Below are 23,769 nucleotides of genomic sequence, written 5' to 3'. Positions count from 1 at the left end.
CTTTAATTACCCTGTTTCACCATCTCCCTACTTTCCAAACCCTGACCTTTGTATATTAAACAGGCTGAACTGAGCAGTGGAGGCAGTAGCAGTGCAGTGTGGAAACAGGCCTGAGTGTGGATGACAGGCCTAACAAGCTAAATATAGCCTTCTGGGTTATCTCCTCTGTGGGCGCAGCCAGTCCGTTGTTGCTTCACATTATTTACGTATCTGTGCGTGCACCCGCTCTCTCTTCCCCTCTCTATCTCTCTTTCTTTCATTTCACGCCCCCCCACACAAACACATCACTATCTCTTTCTCTCACTCTGTGATGCATATAGTCTCCTTTCTCTCTCTCCATTTCATCCTTTCACAGCATCTTTTTTCACCCTCCGTCTCTCCTCTCTCCTCTCTTCTGTCCCTTGGTATCTTCTCTTTCTCATTTCGTCTCTCTTATTCCTTTTCAGCTTTTCCTTTCCCCTCTCTATCCCTCCATATCTCCTCTATCACTCCCTCCCTCCCCTCTTTCATTCTCTGTATCTCTGCGTCCCTTTGTATCTTTCCCTCCCTCAGCTGCTCCCTGTTTTTCTTTCTGTCTGACACTCTCTGAGCCTTTTTTCCTCTCAAGCTATCTTTCCCTTTGAGCCTCTCTTTCCCTCCTCTGTCGCTTTTTCTCTCCATTTTTCTCGTCCTCTCATTTCTGAGCCATGCCGATGAAGCTGCATAGCACTGTGTAAGCCGTCCACTACTACACCACAGTGAGCCCCAGTTCAAATAACACAGCCTGGAGTGCTAACCGCCTGCTATGCTAACATACAGTATATGGATGTGGCATCTGCAACTGAAGCGACATGAACCTACACACAACATAACGCAGATGACGCTCTCGTGCTTATCTCTTACTCTTTTAGTTTACCAACAGTGCAGGGGACTCAAAGGCCATGACATTTCATATGCACAAAGTTTGATCAAATGTCTTCCATAGCCTCTGTCCAAGGAAAGATAAACAGTTGCATGCGAAGAAGGTGGATGTGAGTCTGTTCTCATTGTTGCCCTGCACTGTAGTCGTGTGAAACCACTGCTAAAATTAGGAGTGTCTGACATTAGGTACGTGCTAATTTTATTCTATTTTACATGTAAATAGTGTTTCTTACACATTTACCTGCACATTGCAACATTCTCTTGCACTATTTTCTTTCTTGCACTGTATGACTTGAGCTTGTCATTGCCATAACTCCACTGCAGCTACTCTGCATATGACAACATCTGGGTGTTTTTGATATAGCTGTGTGTTTTTTGGAAGGTTTTTCTTTGTGTGTGTTCTGCTCTGTATCATTATGTGCACATGTTTCTTCCAGTACCAATTTGAGAAGCATAGTGAGGATATGTTTATAAAGATAGGTTGGTTTGACTAGTCATTCTGTTGGGACCAGTTGAAGGTGTGTGTAGTTTAAAATCCTAAAAAGAAACCTGGCTTTTTGAGATTTTGAATTTGACAAGTAGAGATGCCAATCCCCGCCAGTCTCATATTTGCATGATGATTTCATGTTGAGCAGCACACAGTGGCACAAAAACACACACGCACGACATGCAACAACACTGAGGCAGCTGCGGCGCACAGTACGCTTCAGACCTTCACACACACACACTTGTCATCATGTCGTCAGTGTTGAAGTTCTTCAGCACGAGTGAAGAAGTCATAAAGCTCGCAATTTGTAACACCTGCAAGTCCAAAATAAACCGAGGAGGAAGTGTGGCTCGGTATGGTTGCAATGTGGGTGGCATGTTCAAATAAAAAAAAGATGTTTGGCTTTCCTCTAACCACATTACAACGCTACCAACTGGTTGAAAGTCGGATAAGTTTCCTTCTAAAAACATTTGAAACAGCTGTGTTGATATTTAGTTTTGTTGCAACTGTTTTATTCCGGGAACATTTATTTTGAGATTAGTTTGAGTGAGAGGTCGCAGGTAAAACTTTATAAAAAATGTTTTTGTATCAGCCAAGAAAAATGTCATCTCTACTTTTACAGTAAGTGTCATTTTTGTGAAACAACACCCACTTTGGTCACAAGTCCTGATTAAAGAAGCCCTATTATGCTAATCTTCAGGTTCATATTTGTATGTTGTGCCTACTGTGACATGTTTACATGCTTTAATGTTCAAAAAGTGCTTTATTATTTAATCACTCATAAAATATTTGAAGCACACCATTTGTAAAGTAATAATGCTATGACATTATCAAACAGTGCATTTGATTATATAGTCAAACTGTTTTCGACAGGTTTTGATTTAATCAGGCACTTAATGTCAGTCATTACAGGAATTAGGATAAGTTGGGGCCTGAGGAATAAAGTAACTTAATGGTAGATCCTCACAGGAAGAGAAGAACAAGTGTGTGTGTGTTTGTGAAGATGAATGGACGTGTGTAGAGTGCATCTCCTGTGTGTTTGTGTGTGAGTGTTGTATCTGTTATCTGCTGTCTGTCTTCCTGTCTGTCTGTGTGTGCTTCTTTATCCGTTTGTCTGCCTGCCTCTCTCTCTCTCACACTCAGTCTGTTTGTCCATATATCTGCCTGTCTGCCTCTCTCTCTCTCCATCTGTGTGTCTATCTAGCTTACGGCCCTGATCCCGCCTGCTCTCCCAGGTTTATGAAATGCGAGCAGCTTAGCAGATGGTGCATATCGTATTCTGGTCGGCTCTGTGTTGGTTTTGTACCACAGACGAAGGCTTACGATACACGTGAGCCTTTAGTCGCTCAGACACACCGACGCAGAGGGAGCTCGGGCTGTTAGCGCACGAGAGAAAACAAAAAGACGAAGCAGAGACTGAAGTAGGGGGGAAAAATTGAAAATGATATGGATAAAAGAAGAAGTAGGTTTAAGAGGAAAGTTTGAGTGAGCGAGATAAAAAAGTGTGCAAGAAACACAGACGGAGAAACAAAATACTAGCTCAGTCGTGGTTTGTGCAACTTGTGGAAATGTTAAATTATATGCTATTACACATATTCAAATGTGTATACAAATAAAAAATAACATGTTTTTCAAAGTAGATAATGATCAGTTATTAAAGCGGCCCTATTATGCTCATTTTCAGGTTTCACATTTGTATTGTGTGTCTCTATGGTTACATGTCTCCATGCTTTAATGTTCAAAAAGCTCTTTATTTTCCTCATACCGCCTGTGCTGCAGCACCTCTTTTCACCCTCTGTCAGAAACCAGAGCCCAGTCTGCTCTGATTGGTTAGCTGGCCGGCTCTGTTGTGATTGGTCAACCACTTAGAGATGATTAGCCTATCACGTACAATGTGTTGGAGTGCCAACCAACAGAAGCGGGAGTGTTACACAGTGATGTCATTATGTTCCAGAAGTAAGTACAATGGAGGCATATATCACACTACAGGAAAGGGAAAACCCCCAAAAAGCATAATAGGGCCCCTTTAAATATAATAGTGTTTTTTCAAAGTTGTTTTTAAGCCACTGGATGTCAATTCAATATGACTCAAATGTTAAAAATCTGTTTTGGGTATTTTATAATGCACAAAATGTCTATTGCCTTGGGGTTGTTTGTTTTTATAAACAGCATATTGATGTGAACGAAATGAGAAGTTGAAGCAGAGAAGAGAAAATGTATCTTGAGAGAGAAGAGCCAAGCAGAGCTCGTCATTGCTCCTGAATGACACTAAATACTAAATGCAGCAAAAACACTAAGCGCAGACTCAATTCCCCTGATTGCAACTCCTATGTAAGAACCCATCAGACTCTGTTCAGAGGTTCTGATTGGCCCAGACACAAAAGAAATTCCAAATACAGCTGTGGTAAAGGTCTGATTGGACTCACCATGATGTAGTGCCTCTGCATCTCCGTCTTCTCACTGGCCAGCTTCTCACACTCCAGTTTCAGGCTGCACAAGGACGGAGGAAGGACACACGTGGATTAAATGGTGTATTTAAATCCACTGAAGTGAATTATAATTTCCACAGGATATTGCAGAGGTCAAACCGAGTTTAATGCTGTGTAAGGATACCTACAAAATATTCTCAGGCTACCTATCACTGCTAAAAGTGACACTGAAAGATATCACCTTCATGGAAGCAAATGCCAGCAGGGTGTGTGTTTTATTCTCTTCTGCAATTCATCACACGTCCATGTGAGGTCAGTTTCACAAGTCCTTCTGTGTCTAGTTATATTTGTCATGTGTACATTGGTGAGTTTATATAAGAGTACTGTTGGTGAGCCCAAAAGGGTCCTGATAAAGTTTTGCATGTCATGTCAGTTTGCTTTTTCAATGCATCTCATCCAAGTGTGGTATACAAAGCACTTTCAAATGTGTTTCGACTGCATATTATATGATAAAAAGAAAGTGAAAAAATGGTTCTTTATACCAGCCACTGCTTTGTGATGAGAAGAAACTGTAATGTGCTAACGATTGACAAAGAGATGTGATACTATGTGTGTCATGTGTGTATTATAATATAGTGTGTGTGTGTACCTGTGATACTGCGCCTGGAGGAACTGGAATTCCTCCTTGATACGGTCCAGGGTCTCCAGGACGGTGAATTTGAAAGACTGGCCGGGTTGTAAAGGAACCTGAGCAGGAAGAAGAAGAAGAACGACATAATTATAAACTGAAACTCAGGTCTGTGTGTGCGTGTGCGTGTGCGTGTGTGTGTGTGTGCTTCTGCTAAAGAAAAGGTAGATATATGAAGGGATAGAGTTTCAAGTGATTATAAGCCAATGAAAACATGGTAATGAATATTATATTACATTTCTGCTTAAAGATCCCCCAAAGTCAAAGACACTGGACATTTAAGTGTATGAAACTCTGGGTGTGTCGGAGTGTGTGTGTGCGTGTGCGTGCGTGTGTGCGTATGTGTCAGGGAGAAAGGCAAGAGGAGAGTGAAGCCAAGATGAAAGTGAGAGGGAAGGTCACTCTCCTTCCCACACATCATAAAGCTGTGTCCTCTCCCCCCTCTGTTCCCCTCCTCTAATGACTCTGCCTCCTTCCCTCCTCTGCCTTTCTTCCTCTCCTCTCCTCTCCCTCTCTTCAACATTAGCATCCTCTCCCCTCTCCCCTCTCCCCTCTGCCAGGCTGCTAATGTATTCCAGCCTACAAAGAGCTGAGAAGGGAGGAAGCGTCAAATGAATAACTTATAGGGAATCACGGCTCCGTCTCTCACCTGCTAAAAGCTAAAGCAGACCCAACAAAACAAACACCTCCCTGGGGTTGACCTCCACACCCCCTCCTCCTCCTTCCTCCACCTCCTCTTCCATAAAGCGCTTTCTACAGCTGCCCTCCTTCAGGTTCGTGTTCATTGTGTGTCAGAAGGAGAGGGGGGGGGGGGGGAGTTATCGTCCAATATAAAGCTGTATAACCGCTGTAACTGTCTGAGGTAAAGGGTCTTCAGGTTTAGCTGTAGCTCGGCAATCAGTCTGCTAGACCACTTTATAACCTGAGTGCGAGAGTTTCTGCTCCTTAAAGACACGTTACCAAACCCTGACATTAAAGAAAAGAACAGAACTGACTCGATAACACGTGATAACCATGGTTTTATTCATGTTCAAATAGGACAAGTCAATACAAACGCTGGTGCCATCTTTTGCACACAGCTTCATAGCTCCTCAATATTCTTCATGAAACAATAAGCAAGGGCACTGTTTTTTTGTGTCTGTAGTTGTTTATTTTTGGCAACAGGGCGTACGTTTGTAGCCAGGAAAATCCAGAGTAAACAGAAGTGGTTGTGGAGATTTCTATGTAAGAAGACTCTTCCTGTCCATAAATGGCTTTGGCTAATTTCCCCTGCACAGTGGGGAGGATGCAGACTGCCAGGTGTCTCTGCCACTTCTCCTCACCTGTCAGCGATCGGCCTCAGCAGGAGGATTGAGCTTCCTGCTAGGATCCAAGCTCCCTCTGACGCTTTTAGTGCAAAGGCAGGTACTTTTCATCAACACCCCCCCTACCTCTGTAAACCCTGCACACACACTGTATGATAAGAGTCTCAGCTGAGGACATGGCCAAGATTGTGGGAGAGTAGGTTTCCCTCTATACAAACATTTCCAACCTAAATTACACACTGATGCAGCAAGTAAATAACCCTGAGCTTGAGTAGATGAAAAGACTTCACAGACATGTTTTATATAGGTATGGCCCTACAATATATTATTCAAATATAGCATGATAGGTCCACTTTAAGTCAATGGGATATAATACTGCTATTAATATTCAGTTTGATTTAGTTTGTCCCGTATCCTCGACACTTTTATTTTGAAATTAGTTTCCTTTGACCAGTATTGGGCGCCCCTAAACAGCAGAGACACAAAACACAGCTTATTCGCATAGGCTGGGATTTGTCGAAAATAAAAATGCTGGTTGGGATGTATGTATGTACCTAACTTTAAACTTAACAACACCTGTGATAAAACCATCAAACATCCATCCAGCATGCAAGTAACCCGAGCTCTATATCCATCGCTCCACCCATACGTCGGCACGGTGCAGCTGGGTGGCTATCGGCCTGCAGCTATACGGCTAAGAGATTGGTGGTTTCAGTGGCGGGGCTTCATTAGTCTAGACAAGCACAATTCAATTAGATTTCAATTAGTCCGGCGGTGGAGGTCAGGGACGCGGTGGGTTCCACAGTAATTAATCCAGGGGGCCGAGCTGAGCCGAGCTAAACTGAGCCGAAGTAGGAGGAGCGGGGACATCTAGATGGGCACAACACACACAAACCATCTGGGTGTGTGTGCGTGTGCGTGTGTGTGTGTGTGTGTGTGTGTGTGTGTGTGTGTGTGTGTGTGTGTGTGTGTGTGTGTGTGTGTGTGTGTGTGTGTGTGCGTGTGTGTTTGTGGGCGGCAGAGAGGGAGGGAGGGGTTAGATGGGATGGATGAGAATGAGAGAGGGGGGTTTGCCAACAGATCCCCACTGACCTTGATTCGCACCACACACACTAAGTGGGCGAGGGGAGGGGGGAGGGTAGATAGTGATCTGGCACACGCAGATACACACACACGCCCACACAGCCATTGACAAACACACTCTGTGCAGATTTAGAGCTACACAGGGAAACAAACACACCTAACGTGGGATGGAGGGATGGATTGATGAGGAGGGGGGGGGGGGGGGATAGATACTCATCCGACAGAAATACATTTTAAAGTTAGGTACATACATCCTAACCATAATTTATATTGTTGACAAATTTGATCACAGCCATTGTGTAAGCTGCATTGTGTGTCTTTGCAGTTTAGTGGCGCTAAATACTAGTCAAGAGAAATTCGATTTTGTGGACTTCAATTGTTGAAGAAGTACTCAGATACTTTATTAAAGTAAAAGTAGTAGTAGTACTTAATTGTAAAATACTGTTACAAGTAGAAATCCTGCATCCAAAAGTAAGTATTGGCATCAGAATAAACTCAAAGTACTAAAAGTCGTACATTATTTCCCTTTAAATGTAGTCGAGTAGAAGTATAAAGCATAACATGGAAATACTCAAGTAAAGTACCTCAACATTGTACTTAAGTAAATGTACTTAGTTACCTCCCAATTCTTTCAGATGAGTATCAAAATATGACTATAGGTTGAGATATCCAGCAATAGTATACAAAGTAATCACCTTTATTAGCTGTCATTGACACATTAATGCATCAATAATAATAATCCCTTAATGAATATCTATATGATTCTGAAATGTGCCATAATGCATAACAAGTGCTTTTACTTTAGGTACTCTGAGTATATTCTGTTGCCGATCCTTTTTCTACTTTTAAAAGCAGGATTTTTACACCTTTACTGCTGAGGGATGAAAGGAGTAATAGACAAGTCTGACGTCTTTACAGAGGAGGGGAAGAACGAGCGGGGAGACGCATGATGGAAGAGCTGCTGACTGAGAGAGATAGACGGCCATTCATCCGTCTGACACACAGGGGATGGGAGGAAGAGCCTGAACACAGCGCTGTCTCTCCATCCTGTCCATCCGTCAGTGGTAATACTGCCGCCACCATCTGCTGCCACGAACCACAGACACAAACTCATGCGGATGCACACGGATAAAAGTGCTGCTGGCGGGTTACATCAGCAGCAATAAGTCATATAACAAAGCCCGTAGTCACAGATCAGATCAGCATTATACAAGAGCCGCGGCCGTTGGTGTCGACATGGCGTCTTCTGTGATGAGAGATTTGATATTCTTTTATCTGTTGGCCAGGAAATGCCTTACTTTTGATTCTCCAATTGCTCCTTTTCTCAAATGAGTTTCATGGAGCCAGGAGAGGTAATACTTCTTATGAGCAAAAAGGAAATGAAATATAGAGAATAAAAGCTCCTCAGGCAAAAGGAGAAATGTTCCCTGTGTGCTGAGCTCTGCCTGTCAGGATACAGTTTGGAAAGCTGGGATCAAACCAGTTCCCGCTTATTAGAATTAATAGGAGACAGTTGAAGGTAAAACTGAAAAATATAGCGATATCTTACTGTGATATGAGGCTGGTTATCATCATAGATCTTGGATTTTGGGATACTGCATTGGTGTCATGCATTATAGTGAATTATAAGAATCAGATTACTTGATTTATTCCAGAAGAAATTGGGTTAAGTGACAGTTGCTCTATTTAAGAATAAAATAAAGAAGAAAAATAGAATACACATAAAACGTTGTATAAAAAAAAAATACTGTATATATTTATATTTATAGAAAAGTAAGAAGCTCAAGTGAGAATATTTATAGAAAATTAAGAATAATTTTGTGGGAATATGCAATACAACAGAAGTTAAGCAGAAATGTGCACATAGTACAGTATACTGTTTATTCAATTGTAACATATATGTATGTCATTTTCTGTATTTACCTGACCTTTCTGTTATATTATTGACCTTCTTAGTAAACATATCCAGATTACCGTTTTTAAAAACTCACTGTGTAATTATTCTGTGAAATCACAAATAGTATATGTTACAATATTGTTACAAGATATTGAGGTTTTTTTATTTGGAAAGAATCTGGATTTCCTCCTCATCTCCTAGCCTTAAACGAAGCCATAAGTTATTTCGGTGAATAAATGTGGATCCTTCTGCAGTGTTTACAAAGATGGAGGCATCATCAAGTCGTGCCGTATGTACACCAGAGCTAACATTTGTTATTGGAGTGTGTATCTGGTCTCTCCTGTATTGTGACAGATGGCAGCCCAGACTGTTAGGGGTCCAATAGTGCGTCACACGGGCCAAAAAAGCCAACCGCCAGTGTTGTCATGTGTGTGTGTGTCTGAGTGTGTGTGAGTGTGTGTGAGCAGCCAGCATAGGGGATCCTGAAACCCAAAACTGATCCGGTTAATCTAGAGAAGAGGAGGTGTAGGAAGGGGGAAGGGAGGGACGGATGGGTCACTTGTGCGTAAACAAGTACACACACACACACACACACACACACACACACACACACACACACACACACACATACACACACACACACACACACACACACACACACACACACACACACACACACACACACACACACACACACACACACACACACACACCATGTGGGACAGCAGTCAATCACAATTTGGTCAAGCTGGCACGGGCAAGCAGAGAATTAGGAGGGATTATCTATGGTGGGAGTGGTGGGGGGGGGGGCGAGGAGAGGAGGGGCACGTGAAGCCCATTGAGCTGTATCACATAACAGGATGGAGGTGGCTGTAACATCACCTGTCTGTCAGTTTCTGTCTGGGTTTTATTGCACGACTAGCAGTATAAACTAAGTAAATGATTATATAGAGAACCATTGATATGATAACTTGAAACGACACTTCAGATGATGGCTACAACTAGATGTATTGTAGATTATGAGACATTATGTTAAAGCATCCAATGGCTACAAATCATTTCCATGTCCATCAAAGTTTCTAGTCGAACGTCCAATATAAAGTAACGAAAAGCTGGAAAGCTCCGCATCTGAAAGTCTGAAAAGTGCTTTTTCAGCCTTTTTGCACAAATATTACTTGTTCTGTCAATCTACTAATCCGTGAAGCCATTAGTCATAATTAAATATACAATATTTGCATTTCCCTCCTACACAAAGTTTTAAAACATTGTTGAATGAAAGGTCTTGGAATGACCTTCAATCACGCCTTAAACTGAGGGCACTTGTCTCTATATCATGTTTTAAATTGAAGTTGTCTGAAGTCCTCACCACCAGCTGCTCTTGCAGTAACAAGTAGTGTACTTTTTTTATTGTCCTAATGTGCACAATGTAGTGACTGCTTTTTCGTCTTTTGTTTTCTTTGTTATGTTCTCTGTATTTTATATGTTTGTGTTATGTGTTATGTGTAACGTTGCTGCCTTCTTGGCCAGGTCAGCATTGAAAATGAGATTTTATCTCAATGTTTTTATCTGGTTAAATAAAGGTTAAATAAGAAAATAAAAGTTGAGGATCCATCAAATGCTAAAGAATTAACCAAGATGTTCACTGTAATAAGTGAAAAGTAAACTTGATAGTGTCACTATTTTATCGTCAGACTGTTTCTAAATGACTCCAAATATTTTATATAAATGTATATTCATGGTTAATTATCAGCCAAATGTTTGGTTTTATTCGGCACACCTAGCTGAAACTCATGCCGTCTAACTCAACCGCCAAGCTTCATGCAAGTCAGCCTCCAAAAAGATCACACTGTTGATTCAACATCTTGATTATTGAATTGATTGTTATACTGATCCCAACAATCCCATTTACATCAATGAGGGTAAGTTGAATCCCAAGCACCTTTCTCTGTATAACGCAATAAACAAGCACCACAAACTACATCCTCTAAAATGAATACAGTTCAATTAACGCCTCTTTAAAACAGGATCAGCCAAAAACTGTGAAGGATTCAGGATCATCTGACTGTACAAGTCAATACCAACACTGTTTCATCAGTTGGGCTCAAGTCACAAACATCCCACCATTCCCAGTATAGATACAAATCCTTTTTAAGCTACAACTTGATTATCCCACATTTCTAACTAAAGGTCAAATGTGTAACCTTGAGAAGTCACCTCCTCGCTTCAATTAGCACCTCAAAGTGTCGCTGCGACAATCTGCCTTCTTTCAGTGACTTCCATTACTTATTTTGAGTCACTCCCTTTCTGTTTGATGTATGGGTCAGTCTGGTTCTGGGTGTTTCTCAATGTCGAGGACGCTTCCTTGGTAGGACATGTCCCTCCGAGTCAGGTCCTTCAGAAGCGAGGCAAGAATCCTTCTTAGCCTCGGAAAACGAAGAATGGTGCAACAGGCGTGCAGGTGTGCGTCATATGCGAGGCCCCGCCTTAAATGGAGCGCGATTTCCGCCAAAGATATTGGAAAATTGGTCCGTGCGCAAAGCATTGTGGGGATTTTAAGACCGCGGAGGATACACATGTGCAGCCTCGAAATTTCCCGCAACGAAGGACGCCGGCCTCGGTAGAATTCCAAGCATCCTGGACATTGGAACAGTCCTTCGGCGGGACTCGATGACGTAGCATTCTTGAAATATACGATACGATACGATACAATATACTTTATTGTCCCCGTAAGGAAATTTGTTCTGGACTCCGTCCTGCAGTGCATCCATGTACATATACAAACATAGTGGACATTAAGAGACATACACATATCATCAGTCATACACCGTTTGAACAAACACAATACACACACGTACATACTGACAATGGCGACCTATTGCACAACCCTCATGGCCAACATTTAAAAAGTACATTTCATTACATTTGACTACATATCATTTCATGTGAATGTTAAGAAGCTTAATGAACATAGGTAGGAATGAGCGCTTATAGCGGTTCAGCCTGCTCTTGGGAACCCTGAATCTTCTACCAGAAGGTAGGAGCTGGAATTCTGGGTGGAGTATGTGGGTGGGATCAGACACCATTTTTTTTGCCTGTCTGATAATCGACTGCTCGTATATGTTTTGGAGAGATGGGTGTTTTTTAACCCCCATAATCTTCATAGCAGTCTGTACCAGGCGAGCGATCTGTGACTTTGACTGCACTGTCAAGTTACCGTACCAGGCAGTGATACCATACCTCATGATGCTCTCCAACACTGCATGATAGAACAGTAACATGAACTTCTGGTCGACTCCGAAAGCCCGGAGTCGACGCAGAAAGTACAACCGCTGTTGAAGTCTAGAGCACAGACCTTGAACATGCGCCTTCCAGCTGAGTGTATTATCTAGATGGACACCAAGGTACTTATAGGAGCTGACCTGAGTTATGGGTTCATTGTGGATAACCACCGGCCTAAGGTCACCCACTGCCAAATAGTGGCTCTGGAGCAGCCTTCCTCGACATTGAGAAACACCCATTGTCTCTGTCTGTTTGTGTGTCAGTTGTTCTGTTTGTCTTCTGTTGAAGCAGCTGCATGAGTGAGACAGCAACTGTGAAACAGATGCAGGTCTGGGAGTCATTGGGACAGAAATGATTCCATCTCTCTGCTTATCTGCTCCGTCTATCTGTTTAGCCCTCTGGCAATTCTCCTACCAACATATGAGTATTCACACGGCATAAGTAGGCAAGCCTATGCATGGAAGCATTCACTGAAACAAAAAACACCCACAAACAAAACATTTCTCTTTCTTGTGCCCTCGTTCCTCTCTCCCTTTGCTCTTCTTTTGTTCTCGACTTCTCCTTCTTAGCCCCTTTGTTCTTCCTTTTGCCCGTGTCTCTCGCTGACACAAGCAGAGACACATTCAGATAGCGCATTAAATAATAATTGGCTGGTGAAATATTTAGGAAAAAAGGCACATGAATAGATGAGAAATAGCAAGTGTGGCAGCGGAGTGCCAGCGTCCCTTGTGTACATGTCTGTGTCGGCTGAAGTGAGCAGCAGCGAACAGAAGAAGCAGCTCGTTGGGTTGGGCTGTGGGTGGATGACACACTGAAGAAGAGCTAGTATATCAACTATACTTTTAAGATTTCCCTATTTCTTTCTGACAGTTTAGTCTTTCATTTCTCAGACGACGATGACTAAAGCCGCTTTCCCACTTGGCAAAAGACTGACTAACATCTGGCTTTTGCCTTTAATGGGAAAGGTTACAGTTGGCATTCATTCCCCGGACAAATTACTCTACAAAGTATTTATCGTCTCCAACATTTATCTGTAGTGATGGGAACATGAAAACCTAACCTGGCCTTTCAAAGCGCAATGTTATCAAGACAATTCAAATCAACAGGAATATACAACATATACCTCATATAATAATGATGTTTCTTCAAAGCCACATGAGTGATTTCACAGAAAGATTCATTCCACCGCGCTGATCGTCACAAAACACAACTCATTAATTTGAAACTACAGAAAACTCATCAAAAGTATCTATCCACTGTTCAAACAATCCCCAACGCTGGTTTAAGAGTTTAAAAGAGAAACTAAAAAGTAACAGATTGTGACTGTGTGCTCCAAAGGGAAAATACTGTCTCATTGCCAAGGGCACAGGTATTTAAGGTGTGTCATGACATATGCTTGGTTGTTTTCGACCCTGGAAGGACATATGGTTTTTTGACCGCTGTATCGCGAGTTTGTATGCAAGAACTGCAAGAATTGTTTGTTTGGTCACCGAATGAAATATGGATGGATATGGACTCACTGTATTTAGATGGAGCCGGAGACAAGCCATGCCAATTCTTCATCGAAGCACAACATACGGTATCTTAATCACACAGTATAATGTGTCAGCCAGGTCATTCCAGGGAGTTATAACACCCCCGTAGCTTTAGTGTTGGGCTAAGCTCCGACAGTGCGCGTCTTATGTGACACATCACACACACACAAAAAGGCACACTTGTCTACTGGAAACTGGAAAAGTGTTTGCACCAAATTTGAGAGGTTTTTTTTGCTAACAACTAGCATTTATGTGCTAATTTAGAAGACCACCAATAATACCTATGTCCACTACCTCAGAGTGTAATGGCGCATTTCCACTACCTCAGAGTGTTACACTGCTGTTAAAGAGATGACTGTGCTATGTGCAACATACACTTTTTACTTGTGACAGTATTTATTGTGTCCTCTTTACTTTTAAACTGACTTTTTATAATGCTGCTTCTAATTTGGGTTCCATAGATGTGCACAGATTTGATTAAAGTGTGCTTCCCGCTATGCTTAATATGTTATTCCTCTACTCTACCAATCCTGTTTTTGCCTTTTGTCCTCACTGCCCCTTTGCTGTAACAATGTACATTTCCCCACTGTGGGACGAATAAAGGATTTCCAATTTCTGGCAGAGAGAGGCTGCCAACTTCCCCCAACAAAAGCAGCTCATTTAGAGTTAGTGGCACCTCCTGTTGTGCTGAAAACCAATGAACACCTTTGCCACTCCATCGGTCAGTCATTCAGTCTGACAGTCAATTAAATTAGCAGCCAACCAGTAAATCAAAAGTAAGGCAGTCATTGAACCAGTCAGCAAGTTAGCCAGTCATTCAGAGAGCTAGTGAGCTAATGCTAAGCCAGCGGTGGATTACAAATCAGGGAAAGATTGGCAGCGAAAATAGTCTCTGGAATCCATCCAAGCTCTTGCTCTGATCGTTTCTTTTAATGACAAAGAGGAGAACACAGGATAGAAAAGGCTCTTTTTTCTAAATCACAGAGCAGACTTAATCTAGGTGGCTGCTGATGTCTGACTAGAAGTTGTTGTTTGTTCGTACGCTTCTTCCCTTGTTCTGTAGGTCGTCTTACTACAGCTGTATTGTCTTTACTTGACTTTTTGCCATTTTCCGGGGTTGCCTTTGCAATGCTGAAGGAAATTAAATGTAAACAAGGCGATGACAAGGGATAGGAGGGGAGAATGTCATCTGTAGGAGGTGACAGCAATCTGCAGCGCTGTTTACCGTGCACGACTTTCATTACAGCCACAAAATGTTGGGAGAAAACAAACAGCCTGACACAGCTAGATGCCAAAAACTAAAAAGGTCCAGTCAGTGTGCGTGAAAAAGCAAACGGAGCACAGTTGCATGTCGAAAAAACTCTTTACCCACATTTGCAAGCACTTGCACAATTCAACACACACGTAATAAGTTGTAAAGCTCCGCCATTGCAACTACAGAATGTATTCACAAATTAAATCTCATACACACACACACTTCAAAATCCAACTTTAAGACGCACCCAAACACTCTGCTCTCATTAACGGAGCATATGTGACGTCTGTGGCCACATATTTGGCAATAGTTTGTTTACTTGGCAGTAAAAATAAAGTGTTACCCTACTGGTGGCCAAAGGAGAAGGACGCCCTCCTCCTGCACAGTCTCTCTCTCTCTCACACACACACACACACACACACACACACACACACACACACACACACACACACACACACACACACACACACACACACACACACACACACACACAACACACACACACACACACACACACACACACACACACACACACACACACACACACACACACACACACACACACACACACACACACTTTTCCAATAGCTACTTAGATTGTACTGCACAAACTTGGCACACTTCTCATTTCTTCTACTCTTTTTTCACGTGGTCACACACACTCCTGCTAATAATTAAACAGATGCTTGATTGTCACCATATATTTCCAACGAAGATTGAATGATGCTCATGCATGATGTACTAAAATGATCAGAGCAGATTTGATTGTTTATCCACAGTGTTATGTTGTCATATATTATTCTTGCTAAACACTACACAGCAGCCAAGTTCAGATTTCCATCTCTTTTCAAATCGGTCTTTATCGCTGGCTTTGAGAACGTCTAACTTTGATCTTCGAGACTACCGCCATCCCAACTTCTAGGGCTAAGAAAAGATTGTATGATCAGAGTTTTCCAGACCTTCTTAAACAGTAAATTCAAGGATTTTTCAAGGATTTTCCAAGCCTAGTTCCTTCAAATTCGAGGACCCAAAACAGCATATTTTGAAACAAGGATCAAGGGCATGATATACAGTCGCACTTTCTCAAGGCCGATTGCGCATTAAAAAACAATGACGCAACTGTGGGAGCAACACATGCAGACAGCAGAACAGGGCCTACTGACTACATTTTTGTTTAAAAATATCAATACAACGTTATTGCCGATCTTTAAACAATATATATTTGGGAACCATAAGTAAACACACATACAAAAATGTGTATGAAAAAAAAATATTCCCATAATAACAAGGATAAAAATCAAATAATCAGAGGTGGGACCCCCCTCTCAGGACAGACAGATGATCAATAGGTGTATCGTGTATAGATTGAGGACACTACATTTGGGCTTTGCTACACCTTACACTTGAATTCTGCTTAACTTTGACCTGTAGACATGCCAGGAGTGAAGCAGAAAGAAACCTCCATGTTTGATAGGAGGTGTGTTTGTGTGTTACGAAGTTAGCCCTTAAATTAATATATGTGTGAAATGATGTAGCAGTTATAGAGATCTTTGTTTACCATGACAACACACAGTAAATCTTTCTTTCTCTTCCTCGCCGGGGAGTGGCAGCCAATCAGGGGCTCGCACATTCACAGCAGCGTCGAGGTCGGACTGGGACATTATTTATTGTTATTGTTGTTGGCACACGGTGCACACAAACCCTGCTCTCCTTTCCCCTTCCCCCCCCCCCAGGTCTAAACACACACACACACTTTAACAGCTGCTCACACACACACACACACACACAAGCCCTTTAACGGGAACACAAGGACAAATAGAAACACTTACACACACACACACCAAGACATACATATACTAACACACAAAGACAGTTTGCACTTAAGGGCACAAGCAGACACATAAAACAAAGCCTTACACAGGAGATGTACACACACATTTACAAACATCTAAGCCAACAGCAAACATTGTTAACACAAAAAGCATACACACAGCACTAAAGAGACAAGGACACATAAAAAGGAATCGCACACATTCTCACAGCTCTGATAATGTTTGCCACAAAAATCCAGTGGAACCAATTACAGCTCCGCTCGGCTGGCAAATCAGCCATCAGCGTTAACCTTTTTCCTGCCAGAGAGCGAGGAGAACAAAGTCTGACTTCTTCTCTGATAAAATATCGCAGCCTGAGCCGCCTTGAGACACCTTCCCCATCATTTCCAGAGGCACATGAAGGCAGCTCTGTCCGTCTATTTCTGACAGGAAGTGATCTTTGACTGACTCCAACAAGGACACATCAAGGCTGAGTAGTCAAGCCTGTTCACTGGGAAGTTAGACGACAGATGTGTAGTCGTGCACAGTACCATCAGATCTTTGAAAGAGATTAACTACAAACCACATGTATTTCACAGAACTGCAGACCATCCTCACATGGGTTATTGTAACCTTAAAGGGGCCATGTTATGTGTTTTGGGGCTTCCCTTTCCTCGAGTGCGTTATATAGGTTTTGTGCATGAAAAAGGTCTGCAATGGTTTAAATCTCTTCCACACACATACCTGAAAGGCCTCAATTGGACTCCTTTGTTTACTTCTGTAAAATAGTGGCATCACTTTGTTACTCTCGCGCTTCTATTTGACGTCTTTTCGGACGTGTAATTAGCTAAAGCTTTGTTGTTTATTGATATCAGACAATGATACTGCAGATTATTCAATTATTATTTAAATGTTTCGTTTTGTTATTGCATTCATTTGTATAGTACTGTATCATGTCTGTATCACCTTTTGTTTCATTTGTATTTTCTTTGGTTTTACACGCTCGAAAAAAATAAATAAACTAAACTAAACTAAAACTAAAACTAATAGCGCTCCAACACATTGTACATCATAGATTTAATGAATGAAAGATTGAGGTTAAAATTCTTAACAGCACCAGCTCATTTTGCCTTTTTAACAATATCCAGGTGTGCTTATAGAGTGGCATATGATTTCATTTACTGGCATCATCATCTCCTTAAATGCAATGCTTTCCATCAGCCAACTATGATTTTTGAAACATTGGATTTTCCTTGAATGCACCAGCAAGGAGAGTTACGGACCGTCTCCACAGCAGCGTTAAAAAAATCTTGAAACGCTTCTGCCCATTCACTTTGAATGGGGTGACGTCACTTTCCCTCACTTTTCGCCGAACTGCATTGTGGGCAGGCGAGCGGAGATTTTCAGGATTTTCAGGATTCAAAGTTGAGCAATGTTCAACTTTTGAAGCTGAGGTGGAAGCGTCAGCCAATCAAATCCCGTGTATGCAAATCTGACAGTTCAAGCTCTAGCCAATCAAACCGCGTGTATGCTGGGAGAGACATACCGCAGGTCATTTCCTCATATTCCAAAAAATGGAGGAGAAATTAGCGGTAGGGAATCACCCGGTGCTTTATGACCAGTCCCTATTTACCTACCGGGATATAAACCGGAGGAGCCAGGCATGGAGGGAGGTGGCAGAGACAGTGGTAGGTTTTCGCCTGTTTGGGGAGTTTATATCCAGTTTACTTCGGGCTTTTTTGCTTCGTATGTCGCGGGCGGGAGATTCATGTGATTGGTTGTTCGCAAAAAATCCCCAAGCTTCAGATACGCCCACCTCCAAGATTTTTGTAGACGGTCCGTTATATTCCAGCAGGAAAAAAACCTGGACGCTCTGAATATTTTACAAGTTACTCGGCTCTGCATTTATGAGGACAAACACACACATGTATGTAAATGCTCATACACACAGTCTGTAACCACACACACACACACACACACACACACACAGTTCTTTTCACCCTCACACCTCTCTGCAGATCACATTTCAAGGCAACACCAGAAATAAAGTTCCCCTGGCAGAGGAGAGCTGCAGAGGAAGGAGGGAGGGAAACGGAGGAGAGACAGAAGGAGATGGAGGCTATTGATCGGTTGGAGTTGGCTGTATCCGCGATTAAACTTTATCACTAACGCAGAGCATCGCAGCGGGAAGCGCTCTGATACGCCTCTAAAGGAGAGAACAGAGGATTCTTAACGCTCTTTTCTTCCAACCCCCGGCCTTGCCTTTTTACAGAATTCTTTTTTGGCTCTTACATCTTACACTTTCTCCCCTTTGTTTTTTTCACTTCTCTCTTAGCTTCAATTTCTCTCTCCTCTTCCAGCGGCTGACTTATTAGCATTCTCTCTGTACATATAATTGATTCCTCATGACTTCCTCTTGTGAAAATGTCATTCATAATTCTGTGTGATAGCTAGCTGGCTGGCTTGCTGGCTGACTGAGTGAGGGGTTGGCTGGCTGGCTGGCTGAGAGGCAAAGTGGCCAGTGACCCATTTGTAGCAGATACAAAGACACTGACAACCAAATCTGATTATAGCAACCGGATCGGGGCCCCTGTGAAACGAATGGCCTAAGCCAGACTGAGGCTAAGCTGTCATTCATCCTTCTGTGCTTTTTATTAGTCTGTGTTTAACCTTTATTTTAGCCTGGCAGGTAAATTAACGGCCAATTCTCACCGCTGATTGAGGAGGAAACTGAAGGAGGAAAAGGGACTTTGAAGAGGAAATAAAGAGGAAGTGCTTCAACGTCCATTTCTTTGAGGAAATGTTAATTAATTTAATGAATCAATTAATCAGCCTGTGTGTGTGTGTGTGTGTGTGTGTGTGTGTGTGTGTGTGTGTGTGTGTGTGTGTGTGTGTGTGTGTGTGTGTGTGTGTGTGTGTGTGTGTGTGTGTGTGTGTGTGTACAAGTGTATCCTTAGCAAACAAAATGAGCAAATGGATAGCTGACAGTTGTACTGACCAATTTTTCACACATACACAGATCTATTAAATGTTACACACAAACAGGGTCACGTACGAAACAACCACTAGAGCCAACTAAACACTAATAGAGGAACACAAACACACCACACACCCACCCACACACACACACACACACACACTGAGAAGTGCAGATTCAGTTAAGTGCCACCTACACGGCTAACCATCAACAAGATCTCAAAGGCACCTGGGTGCAGCTGACAGAGAGGGTGTGTGTGTGTGTGTGTGTGTGTGTGTGTGTGTGTGTGTGTGTGTGTGTGTGTGTGTGTGTGTGTGTGTGTGTGTGTGTGTGTGTGTGTGTGTGTGTGTGTGTGTGTGCGTAACAGGGAATCTCTTAGCCCTAACAACCCCCCTCCCCTCACGTCTCACTACTCATGTTACAGTACAATCCTTATATTTAAACAAGAGAGAGGGACAAGCTGAAAAAAAGACGCGCAAAAACAAGAGGAAGTAAGACGAAGGGAAAACTCAAGATAAGAGAGGCGGGGAGGCATGGAGAGGGCAGAGAGAGAATGGAGAGGGCAGGGGGAGATACAACTGACAAGGTTGGAGTTGAGAGAGACAGACAGACGGACAGAAAAAGAGTGAGACTGACATGGAGAAAGAGACATAAGGAGGTACTTACCGGATGCCTGCCCTGAGGGTACATGATCCCAGGAGAGGGGAGGCTGCCAGTCCGTTTGATGGCCAGGTTCGTCCCCTGGCCCTCCACTCCTCTGCCCTCCACCGGTTACACACACACACACTCTCTGTAAGTCCTGCTCCTTAGCTGGGTTGAAGGCAGCAGTCTACTTCCAGAGTCTTGTGTTTTTTTCTTTTCTAGGGCGAATTCCTGTTGACACACAACTGAAGAGCGCTCAATCCGTCGCTTCGCTCTCCCACTAATGTCATGATAAAACGAAGCACCAGACTTGACCTCCTCCTTCTTCTTCTTCTTCTTCTTCTTCTTCTTCTTCTTCTCACAGTGAAAGTCTCAATTACCCCACCTCTCCTCAGTGTCTCTCTCCCTTTTCCTCACCCTGGGATCAGTCAAGGTCCACACGTAGTGACACCGAGAATTTCATCCAGGCAGGCTTCCCTCTCCTCCTGGTGCCCCTTCACCCAGCCGACCAATGGAGAGACATACAAACATAAACACACACTCAGCTCCGTGCAAATAGTCTCTGCTTTTTCCCTCCTCTTCAGCCTCTCTCTCTCACACACTGAATCTGCCGCAGAAAAGAGGAAAAGAAGAAGAGAGGAGGGAGGGGAGAAAAGAGAGATAGAGAGGGTGGGCTTTGTTTTTAATCTAAATGTGGAAAAAAACCGCGAGGAGAGCAGGAAAGAACAGCAGGTCAGTGGAGGATCCAGCGGGCTTTTCAGCAGCAAGCCCTAGACTGTAATATATTGTGCCTGTTGGCTTCAACACAAACACGACAGGCTGCTCAAGCTCCTCTTAAGGTGGAACTGAGTAGATAGAGACACACAGAGGAAGGGGAGGGAGGGAGTAAAGAGGAGAGAGATGGATCCCTTTTCAATTGTGGTCAGGCAGACAAAGCAATCAGTCATGCACAAAGACTCAAACTGATATGAATCGAGCTTCACACACACAAGCCCTCCGACATTCAAATCCATGACAGCTTCGTGGACACACAGGCAGTTCAGTTGCACACACACACACACAAAGTAGTTGCTCAGTGATTATCAGCCAGTTTACACCTTGCATAAATATGACACTGATGATTGGATAGCTGTCCCATCACGCTTAATGGCATATGAATCCAGATGTAAGCACACTTATGATGCTCTGATGGACTGATGTGATTACTCAGACCTCCTCAGGAAGTGGTCTGCATTGCATCCAGATGTTTGTCTACTCTACGATGCATCATCATGTCAAAACCACATACGTCCCTGCAGAGAAACGTCAACCAAAGAGCAACATAAAAGTAACATTACTCATGAGTAATTGGTTTTGCAGTCTACATGACAAATCAGACCCAGAGAATGGAAGTATGCTCTTTGGGTTTTGTTTGCATAAAGTATTTTGCTTCAGTAAAATGCCAAACCACACCAGATGTGTGGATAAAAACATTTCATTGTGTGACCTATAACAGTGAAAAGACTGAAACTAAATCAGTGAAACATGACACAATGAAGAGACATTCCCAAGTGACCTGTTTATTTGGGAATGCTTCTCAAGATTGTGAACTAAATTTGGCAAAATAAAATGTTATTTGCAATAATCAGATTTTAGCCATCATTAGCCATTTCTGCCTGAAAATCACTTTATTGATTATTATGAGAATAGTTGTTGTTTATTATTGTGTTTATCAACAAATCGACTTGTAATATAATCATTACAGCTATTATTGATTTCACTCCGCTTTGACATGTTTCTATTCTGACCATCTTGCCATACAGGAAGTGATTTATCTTCCATTGCAGCAAAAAAATAATAGTTTGGAACAGAGCGGGGCAGGAATGAGTCCTTAAACCTGGAAATGAGTTAGCATTCCAGCACTATCTGTTCGCTTGTCTCGAAGTCATTGTTGTTTTTTTCCGGTTAATGGCCTGAAATAAGGTCTGTGGTTAACACAAGCTGAATACATTACATCAAGGAAGTAAATGCCCCACGTGTGAATGTCTGACACTTCTATGTTTCATAAAACAAAAATGAAGGAATGGGAAAAATGAAACTACTAAACGTCATCCTGCCGAACATTAGCTGCATTTAGCTTAGCGGTGGTGAAGGGAATTCGTGCAACAGTAATGTAGTTCCTTGACAGCATTACATTTGCTTTTTCCTTCTGGCGATTGCATTTACGGATAAATGAATCATAAAAGTTGGTGTCAATATGTGATTTATGCTGAAAAAACATGTAAGTATTATTATGCCACAGAGCTTAATTTGTGGAATATTCCAATATTTTGTTGATGGAGCCTTTGAGATGCTAACTTCCGGATCGGCCTACAAAAACACGTCATCACTGCACCAATGTATCGACGTTCAGTAAGAACTGGGCAGCTAACACCCATACAAATACAACAGCCACCAAATAAGAACTGCTCCAAACAACAGAAAGTCCAAAGGAAATGTGCATGAAAGCAGGACCGTCACATTGTGTAGTGACATCTGGGAAAACTGCGCTCACATTTCACTCCCAGCCAAAGATGCCATCAAATCAATGAAAGTGAAGTATCTGGAGGATGACGACTGTAACACCCCACAGATATCCCCTCTACAGCGAGATAACAACGTCTCCCCGGCTTCTTCTGACCGCCCGCTCCATTGCATGTTATTTACAGGACTGCCCAGAATGGAGGTGGTATTTAAAGCCTCTCCATGTCGTGTGCAGCAGTCTGGCCCTGCCGTGTTTTGGCTGCAGTTTTTTATAATGAGTTTATCCAGGTTGGCTCTGCCTTTGAACTTGAACCGAACATTAATCCGACGCTGCAGAATGGGACTGTCTTGGCATCCGTGGAGGGTTTCCAGTAAGACAGGAACCGCATTTGATAACAAGCGGTTTATCCAGAGGGCAGCTTCAAAGCCACAATTAGGCCACGTAAAGACATCCCATTATCCAAAGCAGCCTTCTAACAACACTATGGATCCATTTGGGGAAACCCAATGATGGATTATTCAATTAAAACTCAGCTAAATGAGTTTGAATTTACTCTGTGACTAGTTTTTACCCAATATCTGATGGTTTGTTCATTATGTATAAGAGAGGACATTTGGAGAAAGGAAATAATGTATACATTTCAATACAGTACTGTACATAAAGTATACAATATCATTCAATCAAAATACTTTATTTTCTTCATATTGCTCATCCTTACTACTACATTTCAAATAAGGAATGGCACATTCAATGTTTTACAAATGAAACAAAATTCACACGACATTGTTTTAATTAATTAAGCCACGGTGGTGTTTTAACAAATTATAAGTGTGACTACTTTGAGCATTTTGTAAGTAAGTGTTATATATTGAATTTTGAGTTTGTTTTGTATGTATCTGGAACTCTAAGAGAGAACATAGGGGGCATTTAGAGGAAAAAATAATTAATACTTCTTGATGTATCGATGAAAACGGTGATG

At 42.3% G+C, this 23,769-nt stretch overlaps 1 protein-coding gene across 1 annotated transcript in view; it reads right to left on the bottom strand.

The window, feature by feature from the left end:
• The window catches only part of tle2b (TLE family member 2, transcriptional corepressor b), a 108,272-nt gene extending 87,222 nt beyond the window's left edge, over positions 1-21,050 (bottom strand). Inside the window, 3 exon segments of the mRNA XM_034146330.1 lie at positions 3,814-3,877; positions 4,466-4,563; positions 20,312-21,050. Of these exon segments, the coding sequence (XP_034002221.1) occupies positions 3,814-3,877; positions 4,466-4,563; positions 20,312-20,335 (186 nt within the window). The 5' untranslated portion in view covers positions 20,336-21,050.
• Between the last annotated feature and the right edge of the window lie 2,719 nt (positions 21,051-23,769).

The sequence above is a fragment of the Trematomus bernacchii genome, unplaced genomic scaffold (genome assembly GCF_902827165.1).
Source record: "Trematomus bernacchii unplaced genomic scaffold, fTreBer1.1, whole genome shotgun sequence".
Taxonomy (NCBI): domain Eukaryota; kingdom Metazoa; phylum Chordata; class Actinopteri; order Perciformes; family Nototheniidae; genus Trematomus; species Trematomus bernacchii.
Note: the sequence above shows the minus strand (reverse complement) of the source record. Positions and strands in the feature narration are given on the sequence as shown.